At 40.5% G+C, this 16,254-nt stretch overlaps 1 protein-coding gene across 1 annotated transcript; it reads left to right on the plus strand.

Moving 5' to 3' along the window:
* Positions 1–4,109: 4,109 nt before the first annotated feature.
* HRH4 (histamine receptor H4) lies at positions 4,110–16,251 on the plus strand (the record flags this gene model as incomplete). Its single annotated transcript, XM_009874997.1, has 4 exons — positions 4,110–4,356; positions 6,738–6,904; positions 9,655–10,299; positions 15,994–16,251. Coding segments are annotated over exons 1-4 (1,317 nt in total), but the record flags the coding sequence as incomplete, so codon positions are not given.
* Between the last annotated feature and the right edge of the window lie 3 nt (positions 16,252–16,254).

A 16,254-nucleotide genomic window follows, 5' to 3' on the forward strand; every position in this document is an offset into this window, starting at 1 on the left:
CAACATTTCTGGGCAATTTATTCCAAAGTCTTGCCACACTCGTACTGAAGAATTTCTTCCTAAGATCCAGTCTAAATCTATTCTCCTTCACCTTAAACCCATTTCCCCTTGTCCTATCGCTGGACACTCTTGTAAAAAGTCCCTCCCCAGCCTTCCTGTAGGTTCCCTTCAGGTATTGGAAGGCAGCTATTAGATGCCCCCGAAGTCTTCTCTTTTCCAGACTGAACAGACTCAGCTCCCGCAGCCTGTCCTCATAGCAGAGGTGCTCCAGCCCCTGGATCATCCTTGTGGCCTCCTCTGAACACGCTCCAACAGATCCATGTCCCTCTTATGGTGGGGACACCAGAACTGGACGCAGTATTTGAGGTGGGGTCTCACAAGAGCAGAGTATAGGGGGAGAATCACCTCTTTTGACCTGCTGACCACACCTACTTCAATTTTCTACTCTTATTAATGGCTTCTGCGCTGTTCTCTGATGGATTACAAACAAATAACAGGGCCTTTTATTAGTTAATTGGCATATTGCTATTTAGATCAAGTTTAAATATATTTGTTTTAACATTCCCTTGATAACTTCCACTTGGGGAGGATAGTCTTTAATCTGTTGGGATTTTTTATTTTCTTTTTTTTTTTTTTCTTAAGTCAACTTCTAAACTTTGTGATCCCTTAATTACTAGCTGAGTCACAGGTACTTTCTTAGGTCAGGTACACCTTATGTAGTTTGCTTATATGTCAGAGCCGGGACTATTTGTAATGACTTTTCTCTAGTGTCACGAACATAATTTAAAGGTGCATTTGTAAGGCAAGCTTATTTGACCACCAGTTCGGTATGCATGTTTTTGTTCTTACACAACTGCTTATTCTTTTTCTCCAGCATGGGTACCCCAGAAAGTCTTTCCCAAGGCAAACTTCTTCTAATCAAAGTAACTGTTCTGGAGTATGATACAGCAACAGAGATATTCTCTACCAATTTCAGTAACTTGAAAAGTACCGCTAAAACATACGATTTAAAAAAAAGAAAAGAATTACCTCTGATTCTTTGGCAGATAGGATTTGTATTGATTTATTGAAACAATTATATGTAGTTATATTACATTTTCTGCATTGTAAAGCTCCTTTGGGTTCAGCCTCAGCATCTGTACTTGTGGTAATGACATTCCTCCCAGGGAAGGAGTCTTGCACTTTTGCAGTCATGTATTTCTTGTTCATATTTGTTGGTCTTATGGATAGGGTCTTTAAAGTAAAAATTTTGCCATTCACTTCCAGTACCTTACTGAATTAAGCTTTCCAAAGTTCCTCTTGCTTTTGTGAAAGTTTGAAGTTGTATCAGTTACTAAATATGGGAAGCAGGTAAATTGCAAGAAGTTCTGCTGCCATTGCCCAAGATGCAATTCCATTCACAGTAATGTATGTTCTTTTCCAGAGAGCATCTTTTAAGCTTTGAATACTCAGTTAGTGATTCTGAAGTTCTGAACTTTAGGTTGTTTAGTCTGAGGTATGTGAAAGCTAGCTATCTGATTAGTTTGCTGGATTTTTTTAATTACTGGGTTTTTTTCGGAGCGTACTGATTCTTGTCCTCAAGAATGTCATGTTTCATTGTTGTGTGCTAGCAAAAACTAAAACCTGAAAATGGAAGAATGGAGTTGAAAACCACTTGCTGTGTAAATGAAATAGACCATATAGGTCATCCAGTTGTGGGCAAAATGAGTCCCTGATCCCTTAAAATGAAAGACTGGAAATGCCATCAAAATGCACCCCTGTTTGAGTTTTCATGCTATTTCTCTCAGAGTGAAAGTGAATTAAATGCTGGACAGCTGACACTTCTGATTAGAGAAGGTACATTCTGTTCCTATTTCTATTTGTACACATTTCCTAAGTTTAAACTTCCTTTATTCTAAGAACAAGTGCTCGTGGCTTTCCAGAAGAATTTTGCAATGAAGGGTTTTGTCCTTTTCTTTGAAAGCCGTGCCACATGGTTCTTTGGAACCTGTGATTCTTGCTCTTTCATTATTAGCTGTGCTTGAAGGAGGCTGTATCCTGTCACTGAACTGAATACAAGTGTTTCTGCTTTGTAATTCGGAAAACGTTGGAGCAGTAGCAGGTAACATGTCAGCATCAAAAATTTAGCACAGATGCAGTGGTCGAAGTCTTTGAGATGTGGAGTGTTTTCACACTGAGACTGGTAACCAGAGGACACAAATAACTTTGCATGTAGAACAGCTGAGCAGGAGCAGGCACGTGAAATATATTTTTTTCTCCCCATTTTCATCATTGTCTATAATACATTTGGCTTATTAACAAAGAAATCAAGAACTTAAACTCTTCAGAAACTGGGATATAAAATGTTTTATTTCTCTTTGTGGAAAATGAGGTCCCCCAGAATCTGAGAAAGGAAACAAGTCAGCCTACTCTTAAAAGCAGGAAACTTGGTCCCTGAGTCACTTGTGCTCTCAGGCCATAAGCCATTGCTCCAAAAGAATATGTAGCTACTTATTTTGGGGGGGGGGGAATTAAAAAAGAAAAAGTGAAACTATACTTCATAACATCTGTGGAAGTTGCAGGTTCCTGTTTTCTAATCTTTGAGAGACTGGTATCTCTGATGAAGTTCAGATGTGCTTGTGAAGTATGTTATCCTGAAGCTTTTGAACAGCCTGGAGGCACTCACATCTTTTGTCTCTGAACTATAGTGATTTGGCATTCCTTTATTAATTAGAAAATGTGAAAAGAACACAATAGACAACTACTTGTAACCACAATAACCCAGATATTCTAAACTCTTGCTGCTGAACAGTGTAGTGTCTCATCTATAAGTGTCAACTGTGGTGGTTAATATTTCCCTGCAAGTTAAAGATTTATTATAAGGATCTAGAGAAATGTATTGAGAAATCAACTGCATCAGAATGGAGCACTGTGAATGACTGCTAAACAAATGTCTCAAACAAAACATGTGCCAAAATGTGTATTCTTAATTTTCAGCATTACCTGGAAATGAAATAGAGCATGCTGTGAAGACATTTGTATGGATTAAAAAAAAAAAATTGTGTCTTTTTGTACTGCTGCCATTCAAATGTTTAGTAAGAGCACTTGGCAAATGCTAATGAATTTGTTCCCACAACAGAAGCACAGACACGTCAGCCAATATTTTGCATATTTAAGTATTTAAAATTAGACACCAAAGTGTCTTCAGAACCCATAATAAAAATGACAGAATTTTTACAACTGTGGACTACTCACAGCTCTCTGCAAGTGTCTTCATTACTCATACAAAATATAAACACGTGTGGAGGACACACGATTTCTCCCACCAGTGTGGAAAGAAAAGCCTTGTCCTATTAAAATTAATTGCCAAGCTCTCATTCACGTTCACAGAATCAGTATTTTGTTCCTGGATTCTGGGATGACATCAGCCGATGCTGTGGCACTGGGGCTGCCACTAAGAGTTTTGAAACTGATTTCAGTGGGTTTTTTGCACCTGATTTCTCAGGGTTGGACTGTTACTGGTTAACTGCTCTGGTAAGTAATTTTATATATGCTTGTTTACAGTATATCAGTAGACAGCAACAGCAAAGCTGACCATGCCTTTGGTGAACAAAAAGATAAAACACAGTGGCAAGGGACCACAGACTTGCTGAAATACAATGACACTAGATAAACAAGGATGAAATTGAAAGCAGTTGAAATTCTCATGAGGATACCCAGGAATAGGAAAAAAAGTCTGGAAAAGGTCTTAGTCCATCATGCTAGCAAGCAAAACACTTCTGCAAGGGAGGGAGCCAGGGAGGAAGTGAGGAAATTGAGAGAGAATAACAAATCAGCCCTCCTGACCTCCATAGATAAGGGTCAGGTTGCATCAAGAAGAACTTGCATTATAATATATGGAAAAGCTGCGTGTTTCTTACTGGTAACTCTTCTATAGATACAGGCGGTTTAAAAAAGTCTTAGGAAAACCACCAGAACCTCTTAATTTCTTTCTTCTCCTGAGTAATTTTTTTTTGGTATTTACTGGATTTTTGGCCTGGCCTGTTTATACTCCTTATGAAGCTCAGCATTTGGGACAACTCTGCCAGATGCGACTTTCTTCCCAGACTGAACTGACCTGGGTACGCAACATGGACAACAGCACAGCCCCAACTCCATACGTAGCTGGATTGTTTAATGAGACTTTGCTCACACAGCCCTCGAGCTCCAAGTTTTCGCTGGGCGTGCTGGTGCTGCTGGCTGTCCTCATGGTGTTGCTTGCTCTGGTCACCATCCTCGGCAACGTCCTGGTGATCCTTGCTTTCATCCTGGACAGAAACCTCAGGCATCGAAGTAGCTATTACTTTCTCAATCTTGCTATTTCTGACTTTTCTGTGGGTAAGTCACAGCTGTAGGGGCATGTGCTATTAATTTCCTCAGAATGTTAGGAGAAGCTGTGGGGCTTATTTTCTGGGTGTTTTCTTTGAAGAGAACTCTTTCCTAACTGTGTGTCGAATGGGTAAGAAATGGTGGAAGCTGCGTGAAGTGGTTTAGTAGCCTGCTATTTTTCAGAAAGAAATAGATCATCAGGTAAACAGGTAACATTTAGTGTTACCGCTTCAGGAAAAACAATACTACTGTGTGTGCATCTGTGTGGAATAACGAAGAATGGGAGTTGTTTGTGAAGAGTCTTAACTAAAGCCGAGATAGTCAAATCGAATACATTGTGTATTATCCAGGAGATCTTGCCTACCTGGTTGATATCTCTTTCAGTCTACTCATGCACAGTACAGATAGATTGCAAACCTGACGTTTGCACCTGAATAGCAATGAGTAATATTTTTAATTAATTTGCAGTACATACTCTATCTAGATTCATCTGTTAGGAATATGTGCTTGTACAGGCAAATAAACAGTTTCTAAGAAGTTCAGTATTACATATATATGTTTATACATATAGATGCATTTTATTTCAAAGCTTGTGCTGGAAAAAGGTACAATTAAAATGTTAGTGTGATATACAATTGGAGATTGATGTATTGCAGTATTCTGTGAAGTGCTGAGTGCCTGTGGTAAAAGTCTTTGTTAAATTATTTAGTGTTCAGAAAGATGGTTTTAAATGGATGTGGTTACTTAATGAAATCTGTATTCTGACTAGTCACATCATAACAAAATATTTTAAAACTATTTTTATTCTAACATTTTGCTGGGTTTTTTTACCTACATATCTGAAAAGGGTACTGAAAAAATAGAAGAAAATCTCTTTGAAATTTATTGCCAGTGTCAGAAGTTCTGTTAGGGGCATGGCTTCTAATAGTCTGGTCCTCTTGATGTCCACATCTCCTTGTGTAATGTTTTGATCCCTTCCTCATTATGTTTGATGTCTTCTTCTGACTTACAATTACCTCGTCGTGCTGCAGAGCTCTTGCTGCCTGCCATCAGGCTACAGTACACAGGAAAAAAACCCACAGCAGTGAACAGAAAAGCAGTGCACGGAATGGTGTTCTGTTGTTTGGTTCACAGTTTATCATGATACTGAACAAATACCAGCGTCTCACCGAGAAGTACAAAGTAAATAATGTCCGCTACCAGAGAAGGAAGTAGAGCTTACTTGGTATTACCTAACTTCCATGACTTTTTGGCTTGTGATGTTATGGTTACCTAAATGTCTAGCTTTTCATTCTAAATTTGGTTAAGAAATTTGAATGCTTCAGAGTCAAACCAATTTGTATTTCTGTAGCTACATAGTTTCTGCTTGATTGTAACTGGTAAAAGCACACATTTTCATGCTTACAGAGCCCTTTGCTTCTTCTTTTAATATATTTCATCTATCTGATTTTGGCCTTCAACAACTTTTGCTTTATCTCTGTGCTTCTAGATCTGTAGCAGGATTTGAGTAGAGATCTCGTGATTCTTAGTAGAAATAGCAAAATAACACGGCTACTCTTCAGCTTCTCAAGGCTACTTTGTGACTCTGTGTTGTGTGATGTCCTAGAGATTCATTAAAATGGTATCTTAGTGGCGCTTTCACAACATTTGGATTGAACAGCCTAGATTTAGATAGCCCTGAGTGCAGGTCACTCATGTACGTTCCCAGATAGCCCTGAGTGCAGGTCACTCATGTACGTTCCCACCGCTTACTGTGTTTCCATACATCATACCATATCTACTCACCGCCAAACAGTGGTTATGATCAAGAATTATGATATGAAGAAATAGTAGACTGAGTGTACTTAATTAACTGTGCAGTTTTTGTCAGCCTTTTGATAATGTATTTTTAAATATTAATCTGAAATTCATATTGTATTTCTACAAAAGCTACTTCTGGAGCACTTTTGGACGCCGTATCATGCTTCTGAGAGGATAGAAGCATGGCAGTTAGATCATTTGTTTTAGAAAACAGGTAGTAAATTACATTAGGAGAGGAAAAGGATGGCTTTATTTATTTGTTTTAATTTTAGTAGTTGATAAAGAATGGCGTTTACTTCAGCAGATACAAAAGCCAGCTGTTTCTTCCTTTAGCAGGTGATATAATCAGCAGAGGTAATAATGATACCCCATAACATGATACATTTTTCAGAAAGCTATTAGTTATAAGAATGTTACTGGTGCCTAGTTTGTTAGCAAAGTGATCACTGTTTGCATGAGAATACAAATCCTTCCACATGGCAGTTCCAGTCGATATCATCCTTTCATCAGACGTGGCAGAGAAGTTCCTGCACTTTCACGAGGACTGCCTGCAGTGCTGACTAACCTGTGCCTGTGCTTTGTTTCCTCAGGTGCGTTCTGTATGCCTTTGTACATCCCTTATGCTCTGACAGGGACGTGGCACTTGGGAAGGGGCCTGTGCAAGATCTGGCTAATTATGGACTATCTCCTGTGCACAGCTTCAGTATTTAACATCGTCCTTATCAGCTACGACCGTTTCCTGTCAGTTACAAAAGCTGTAAGAGAACATTTCTCATTATTTCTTTACACATATTAAGATTTCTGTGAAAATCAAGAGTGTTCACAAGTAACATTAGGAGCTAAATATTTTTTCATTATTGTACCATTTTTTTCTGGATGAATGTTGGTGCTTCGAAGTTGCTTTGGGACTTAGACAGGACAGTGCCTTGCCTGTGATTTCAATGTTTCCCTCCTGCTGCCTGGATTAGAAATTATTTAATTACAGAGAAGGTGGGAAGGTCAAGGAATGTGGAGAACTGGGGCTTGAGTCATCAGAAGCACTGTAGTGAAAACTAGGTTGACTCAAGGACGTGCTTAGGCTTGGGATAAATTTTAAAATGAGATCTGTCTTGCTGCTGATTATGATTGACATGTGCTGCAAACAAGCAGTTGGATGAGAAACAATCCCTTGAAAAAAAAGAAGAATGAATCAAAACACGTGGAGAGGTAAAAGGTTGTTAGTATTATCATTCTTCTGCTTCAGAAGATATCTGAGGAATCCAATGGTAAATATTATCATTTGAAGCTCTATGTGGTGTTTGGTCCAGATGGAAGACAGTTGACATCTTTTGCATTTGATGAGTCTGTTAGCTTGGGTGGAATAGGCTGTGCTAGATCAGGAGGTTCTCATTTCGGAAGTACTGGTAGAATGCCTAATCTCTTTCACTTCTTCTTCATTGTTGTGGTTTTAAGGTTAATTGTTGAAGAGTTTTTTTAAAAAAAGCTGAGCAATGAAGTATGAAAATACCTGTATTTAAGAACTATTCATGCTGATATGTATTAATGAAGTTGTAGATTTCTGAATGTGAGAAGTGTAAGTTAAAAAGGCTTTTGCAACCCATCTGAGTTCCCTGTTCTTATGCACTGTTGGTGGCCTTTGTTTACATGGTCACATTCTGGTTTTCTCCTTTAGGTAATTAGAGTGGAGCGAGTCCCAGAGTGTGTAACATAGGGCTGTTATCTAAAGAGAAGATATCATACTTCCTCATGGACTTGGGATCCACCTCTGCCACAAACCTAGCTTGTGGCCAGGGGCCAGTATTTTGTGAACTTGTGCTGAGCTTCCTGTTTTCTGCCTACTAAATTGAGATGCTTGTGGTCTTGCAAAGTGCTGCAAATTCATGCCTGCAGAACTAGAGCTGTACTCTGAGCCAATATTATGCTTTGTTATGTAGAGGAGTTTGACTCTTCAGGCTACAGGTGTTTAAAGCAGAGCATCTAAAATAACCTGTGTAACACTGCACTGCTGCTCTGATACTCACTGACGGAGTAGGGACAATGCCCCTCATGTTGTGTGCAGCTGTGAATCACAGAATCACAGAATGTTAGGGGTTGGAAGGGACCTTTGAAGATCATCTAGTCCAACCTTCATCCCAGCATCCCTAACCACTACACCATAGCCTCAAGTGCTAGATCTACTTTTTTTTTAAACACCTCCAGGGTTGGTGACTCCACCACCTCCCTGGGCAGCCTGTTCCAGTGCCTCACCACTCGTTCAGTAAAGAACTTCCTCCGAATATCCAATCTAAACTTACCCTGACGCAACTTGAGGCCATTTCCCCTTGTCCTGTCATTAGTAATTAGAGAGAAGAGACCAGCACCAGCCTCACTACAGCCTCCCTTTAGGTAGTTGTAGAGGGCAATAAGGTCTCCTCTCAGCCTCCTCTTCTCCAGACTAAACAAACCCAGCTCCCTCAGCCGCTCTTCACAGGGCATGTTTTCCAGACCTCTCACAAGCCTTGTTGCCCTTCTCTGCACCCACTCCAGCACCTCGATGTCCTTCTTGTACTGTGGTGACCAAAACTGGACACAGTACTCGAGGTGAGGTCTCATGAGTGCGAAGATGCCGTTCATTAATATTTGTGTAGCATGCAGGTGCTACACTAATGAACAACATAGGAAGCTGATGAGGAAGGTAGTAGTTCTGAATCTGAATAAAGCCTGTGATGACAAATGTTGAACAGTATGGAGAAAATAAAATTGTCCAGCTTCTCGTTGAGCTCTGAAAGGTGCAGGGGACCAAGAGCCAGAACTATGTATTGTACATACTGGCTGTTACAAGGCTGCTTTTAACTGCCATATTTTTATAACTTTGGATGACATGATTTTAATATTTTTTTTCAAAGATAGATATTTATGGCTATAGAGTAAAATAAAATAATGCAGTCTGGGTAGATATAAAAATGTCAATACAATGAGCTGTTTAAAAAGTAAAATAAGTATTAAAACAATGTTTCAATAAAGTAAGGGATGTTAAAGCATATATGTGGGATAGATTTTTTTCTGCTATGGCAAGAGGAAGCAGTATTAAAAATTACATTGTCTAGCATTGGCAATCTCACGTGGTAACCTGTCTAATATAGAAGGCTTCTGCTTTTGCTTGTGTGGGAAGGAAGCCCCACAACTCCTTTCACTCTCCTCTGAGCCTGGGCATTTCATGTATCATAAACTGATTCCTTATTGCTACCTCACTGTGGTGATGATGAAAAAAAGCCATATTCTTTCACACCTGGTAACCAAATGGTGCTTTAGCCATCATAACTTCTGCTCTTCTTCTATCCCAAGTATTAAAATCAGTCACAGATCCACAGTATTTGATGAGCAAGACTAACAGCTTTTCAGGACCTTACATAAGTGAAGGTGTCTAGGGAATTACAGAACAAATACTTTATTTGGCTTGATATGTTTTTTTGAGACAGTTGTTCCAAAATGTTGTCTGAACACATGACATGTCCTCTCCCTACACAGGTGTCTTACAGAGCCCAGCAGGGAATAACATCTAACCCTGTCATCAAGATGGTGGCCATCTGGGTCTTTGCCTTCCTCCTCTACGGCCCGGCAATCCTCTTTTGGGAGCACGTGGCTGGACGCAGTGTGGTAGCGGCAGATCGGTGTTACGCCGAGTTCTTTGACAACAGGTACTTCCTCCTGTGTGCATCCACTCTGGAGTTCTTTGTGCCACTGCTCTTGGTGACCTACTTCAATGGGCACATCTTCCACGACATCCAGAGGCGCCAGTGGCACGGCAGCATGGGGGATGGCGAGCCTCCGAGGAGCAGCAGCCTGTCCTGGAGATTTTGCCTCTTGCCAAGGCCGGGAGCATCTTCTCCGTCTGATGCAGAAGACAGTGTTTCATCATTCACAAAGTCATGGAGAGAAGAAGGGAAAGTTAGCTGTTCATCTCCAACACAAACCAGTGCCACAGCTGTCAAAAAGGACTATTCTGTTTCGCTCCATTCAAGAGCTGGTTCAAAACTGCAGCGGGACAAGAAAGCAGCCAAGTCACTTGCCATCATTGTGTGTGCATTTGCCATCTGCTGGGCCCCATACACTCTGCTCATGATTATTGGTGGGACCTGCCAAGGAACTTGTGATCATAAGTCCCTGTATGAAGTAACCTTTTGGCTTTTGTGGATCAATTCTTGTTTGAACCCATTTCTTTACCCTCTCTGTCATATGAGGTTTCGAATGGCTTTCATGAAAATACTGTGTCCCAAAAAGTTTTCATCACTGAGATCACGTAATAGAACTTCTGTATAGAGAGATAAAATAAATTACTTGCAGAAAAGGTTCCTCTCTTATTTAGTATTATTTTTTCATCTGTATTTTCAACAGAAATAGAGAACAAACGTTTATTTACTAATGGCACTGTGAAGAGTATTTACCCTGATCTTGATAGTTTTCAGGACCTTGTTTTAGGTTTTGCTGGTGAGATGCCACGTTAAACACCACCTAGAGCACTGAAAAGAATAACAAGATTTTGCTGTATATCCTTCTTGATTTGTAGGTTTGAGGTACATTTTTCCTTTCTTTTTTTCATATAGAGCTGGTACTATGAAAGAACTCTTCTATAGATATCCCAGTAGAGGTTCATTGGAAGGAGATGCCTGTCTGTGTATGTGCTGAATTAAAATTTGTGACCTATTTGTGAACCTAAATCTATCAGTGAAGAAGCAGTGCTGCTACATTTTCAAAAGGTTGCATAAATGCTCACAGGAGGAGTCTAATTTTATTTTTAAAGCTATTATGAAGACAAAATAGTGCCCTGTAGTCACTATAATTCCCACAGTGAACAGTGTACAGGTGAATGGACTGCCTAATCCTGTGTATCTGTGCTTTTCTAATTTTAACATAGTCCATACTTGGTGTTGCAGGACACAGTACACATAAGTTAATAATTCTAGATGGTTTTCAGAGAACAAAAGTTTCCATGATAAAGGAATTTTAAGATCAGATATCAAAACTGTTACAGGCATAAATGGTTTTTCACCAGTGCTCTCTTTTTCCCTGGCAATTGTTGTGCCTTTGGCCATGCTTAAATGATAATTAGTGCCAGATTTGTGCAGCATTTGATTACCTAAAAGATAGGCCAGGCTTGGGCACATGATCACATTCCTGTTGAATTAGCAGAGCAAGCAATACAAGGTTCATACCGGACTTACGATTTTGGCTGGCTGTGCGAGACTACACAATACCCTCTCGGGTGCAAAGCTTTGCAAGTGCAAAGATATTTCATCAAAAGGCCTGGAACAAATGGGAACTGACAAGAGTGTTTTTTGTACAAGATCAGTTCTTTGTGTCCCGTTACTGTGACATTATATGGATTTTCTCTGCCACTGAACTGGTATTAAACTGGATTTTTTCTACCACTGAACAGAGGCCATATTCACTGCTTGAGAATGGGATTCACAAAGGTCTGAAAGTTGACACAGAGGTATCTTAAGCAGCTGTTAAAAAAACAGTTGAATGTGAGGTGCTGAAAGGAGTGGGTAGATGTGCTGGAGAAGGAAATGGAGCTTGATTATAACCCATTCCATGTTCTAAACTTTCTGACCTCGTGTAGGTGTTGCAACGCACCCAGAAGGCTTTCATGGATGGGTAAGTGAGAGTCACTGGTTAAATTCTTTTCTTCTCCTTTTATATGGTTTTATTTCTTCTGTGTATGTACATATATATAAATGTATAAAATATGGAAAGGGAAATCTGATGCACAGAACAACGAAGAGCAATAATCAGTTTAAATAGTATTTTTAATCTAACTCGAAATTGGCTGTAGAATTATTGCAAGAGCAGAGTACTCCTTTGCAAGCACGATTCAAATGCATGTGGGAAGTTTAATTGTAGCACAAAAGTTGATGGCTTTGAGGAGCTAAAATGCCATTCTGTTCAGAAGTCTGGAACTTAAAACTTCTGCCAGTTTTTGTGCTGGTGGAAGATTATCTTTCACCATTCATTCTCATTGTGCTTCCTTGCCTCATGTGGATAGTGTTATGGATTGTGAGCCTGATTGCTATGAGAGAGACAGCTTCAGGAGGAGGTAATTGATTCAGCACAGCTGTTTTCACCATCATGAACTAAGATGCTGGCATAGATTTTGTGGGGTTTGTTTTTCTGTGAGGCTTAAAAAAACAAAGCACACACATTTAAAACATTTATAGAATAGCTGGTGTGCTAAGTAAACAGGGAAATTAAAGGTAGGCCCAAAATGGGAAAGTATTTGAATTGCCTGCTTTCCTATCCCTGTGCTTTTAGTATGAACATTCGGGAAAATGTCCTACAAAATTATTGACAAGGTAAACTGTATCCACATTTTGCAGTACTGGAAAACTATTTCGTCAGGGAGCACAATGTGCAGCAACTTTGAATGCATGTAGAGTAGTGAAGCTACTGGAGATCAATGTATTTAATGTTCTATATTATACACATGGTGTTCAAAATCTTTTGTCACACCACTGCTGTATATTTGAAGAACTTGTATTTTTCTGCTTGTTGAAAATTTTGCTGAGTACTCTCAAGCACTTAGTTGCTGTGCTCACAGCGTTACAGCTGTCTTGGTCAAGGTGGCATCCTAAGTCTTATTCTCCCTATTGGGTATTTTGCAGAGTTACGGTAAGATATTTACTCAGCATTTTTTCTTGGGCTTACCTTTTATGCACTGACACAAATGGGTTTTGCTTGCCAAAGTGATTTCTAAGCCAGGTCTCTCACTTATTCACCCATTTCACCATGTCCTTGAATTTTCTTGGTTTTGTATATGTCCAGCTGGTCTTGTAAGTGGTGACAGTAGGCATGTGACTCTGTGAAGTTCAACTTAAACTGCAGCAGTGTTTTCTAACTTGACCCTCTCAGGTCTTAAAAAAACAACAAATAAAATGTTGGAAGAAGTTGTATTATCTTTTGTTTATTTGCGTGTTTATTTCTGGGAAGAGTATTTAACCCTAGTGACTCTCCATTATGTTAAATTAGGGTTTTCCTCCTCAGGAAGGAAGGAGGAAGGGGCCGCATAGATTTGTTCCTCAGCCTCATGAAGGACTGTAATTGAAACTTCAACATTTGATTTACCCCCCTAATTTTTAAAAGCAAATGACTACTCTCCCCTTGTCCACTAATCTAGTCATTTTATCAAAGAAGACAACCAAGTTGCCCAGGCATGATATACTCTTGGTAAATCCACACTGTATGTTCCCAGTAACCTTTTCTTCTCTCAGATTCTTGGAAATGCCTTCCAAAAGAACTTGCTCTATTATATTCCCAGGGACCAAAGACATGCTGACTTTTTGTCCTTGTGGCATCATTTCTAGATGGTTGCAACATTTGCCTTTCTTCAGTTGCTGGAAACCTTTTATCTCCATGACCTTCCAAAGAGTATAGGAAGAGGCCTTACAGTGGCGGTGGCTTGTTCTCTCAGCAATCTTGGGTGCAGCCCATTGGATCTCATGGATAATTATGGGTCAAATTCTCTCAGGTAACCCCTGCCTTATTCTCACCTGCTCCTTATAGGTCTCCTACGTGAACTCATTCACTAAGCATGGAGGAAAGTAAGAATTAGCTAATGACAAATGAATAAAAAAAGCATTGGGTACCTCAGCCTTACTCACATCTGCTGTAGCTGGATCACTGGCTTCATTTGGCAAAGCATCTACTTTTTTCTTACTCAGCATTTAATTGTTAAAGGGGTGGCTGAAGTTCTTCACATTGTCCTTGATGTCCTCTACAAGCGTCAATTCTACATGAGCTTTTGTTTTCCTAAGATCATGCTTATGTGGCCAGGCAACATTTCTAAATTCTTCCTTCGTAGTATGTCCCTGCTTCAAAATCCTTTGTGCTGCCTTTTTGCATTGTGGCTTCCCTGGTTAGCCAGCGTCCTGATACATCTACTTGTCTTCTTGAGAACTGGGATGAGCTTTTCTTGTGCATAGAGGCTGCTGTCCTTAGAGGCCTTCAGGTTCCCTGAGCTCCTCTGCAGTTCAGAGCTGCCTCCCATGGGACCTCACCTGCCACTTTCCTGAATAAACTGGTCGGCTCACCTGAAGTCCATGGTCTGTACTGCTACTCTTCCTCCTCACCCCCTGTAGAATCCTGAACTCCACTATGTCATAGTCACTACAACCAAGGCTACCATAGATTACACATGCGTAACTAGCTCTTCTTTACCAGTGAATGGGTGATCTAGCTGTGTGTCAACCCCATTGGCCCATCCAGTACTTTTATAAGAAAGTTCTCCTTGACATCCTCCTCCAGGAATCTGGTTGACTGCTTGTACCTGCCGTGTTGCCCTTCCAACAGATATCATGACCATTGAAGTCCTACACAATAAACAGGGTCTATAGTCTAGAGGCTTCCTTGATTTACTTAAAGAAGGTTTGATCACCTTCCTCATCCTGATTGGGGTGCTCTGCAACACACGTCCACTGCTATGTCACTCATGTCACTGGCTTCAGGAGTAGTAGCTCTGTGACTGAACAAGGAAACTCTAGTTCCTCCTGTGTGATTATCAGGTGGATGATAGGAAGAAGTTCTTCACCATGAGGGTGGTGAGACCCTGGCACATGTTGCCCAGCGAGGTGGTGGCAGCCCCATCCATGGAAGTTTTGAAGGCCAGGCTGGATGGGGCTCTGAGCAGCCTGATTTAGTGGGTGATGTCCCTATCCATGGCAGGAGGGTTGGAACTAGATGATCTTTAAGTTCTCTTCCAGCCCTGACAGTTCTATGTTTCTATGTTTTGTGCACACACACGGGAGGCAGGTGCCCATTTGACACATTTTATCATATGTCGAGGCTGTTCTGTTCCCGTTGCCCTTTTGCTGTAGTTACTCTTTACAATGTATTTCCCTTTGTTCCCCAAGACAGAATCAAAGCACCGCACCTCTCCTCCCCACACTTTGCCCACTCTCTTTCCTTGTGTCTCACCCCGCCTTCCCAAGCCCACAACATTATGGCTGCAGTTCAAAAAGCCGGCACAGGGTGTGCTGTTTTGCTGTGAAACTGGTGAGCTGCTGGCATCCGTGCGCTTCTACCAAAATAAATAAAATTGTGACGAGGAAGGGATACGCCTTCTCACACCTGCAAAGGGCTAAGGGCTTGGTGCTTGGTGGAGTGGAAGCTTACCTGGAATTACTTGGGAAGCAGAGGATTAGATGGGCCGTGCTTATGAAGTCCTCCAAAATCCAGGTATTTGATTTACTGTGCTCAGGGCTGGACTTGCTTCTGATTAGAACGAGCTGAAATGATATTGGTGATATTTCTGCTGTGTATAATTGGATCTTAAATCCTCTCTATCTAACAGCATTAAGAAATATACATCTGTTCTTAACTGCAAAATTTAGTAAGTGGTAGAGCAGCAAGTGTAACAATGTATACTTTTACTGTAAGAGAAAGAGAATTATAGTAATTTAAATCCTGTTGACCACTGGGGAAGTGAAAATGAGATCCGTTTTTAGCTTCAGCGGAATTCAGTACGTAAAAATGCTTACACAATCCTAATATGCAAACTACTTGACTGTGAAGAGTTGTTTTCAGGCTCACTTTTCTAACCTCAGTAGATAAGGATCAGCATTCAGAAAGAGAAAATTTATTTTTGAAGTATTAACTCATTGTTACTTATTAGGTGTCTTTTTTACAGATTTTCTTTTCAGATCAAAAGACGCATTCAGTTCAAGGAATGTTAGAGACTCCAGGCCTCGAAGTCTTGTGTTCCAGTATTTTGATATTGTGAATTTTTTTGGATATGTCAGGATTCAGCCCAGCCCGTTAATAAACTTGTCTCAACATTTGGGATAACTCTGCCAGATGCGACTTTCTTCCCAGACCGAACTGACCTGGGTACGCAACATGGACAACAGCACAGCCCCAACTCCATACGCAGCTGGAATGTTTAATGGGACTTTGCCCACACAGCCTTCGAGCTCCGAGTTTTCGCTGGGCGTGCTGGTGCTGCTGGCTGTCCTCATGGTGTTGCTCGCTCTGATCACTATCCTCGGCAACGTCCTGGTGATCCTTGCTTTCATCCTGGACAGAAACCTCAGGCATCGGAGCAACTATTACTTTCTCAATCTTGCTATTTCTGAC

This window comes from Apaloderma vittatum, unplaced genomic scaffold (assembly GCF_000703405.1).
Source record: "Apaloderma vittatum isolate BGI_N311 unplaced genomic scaffold, ASM70340v1 scaffold478, whole genome shotgun sequence".
Classification (NCBI taxonomy): Eukaryota; Metazoa; Chordata; class Aves; order Trogoniformes; family Trogonidae; genus Apaloderma; species Apaloderma vittatum.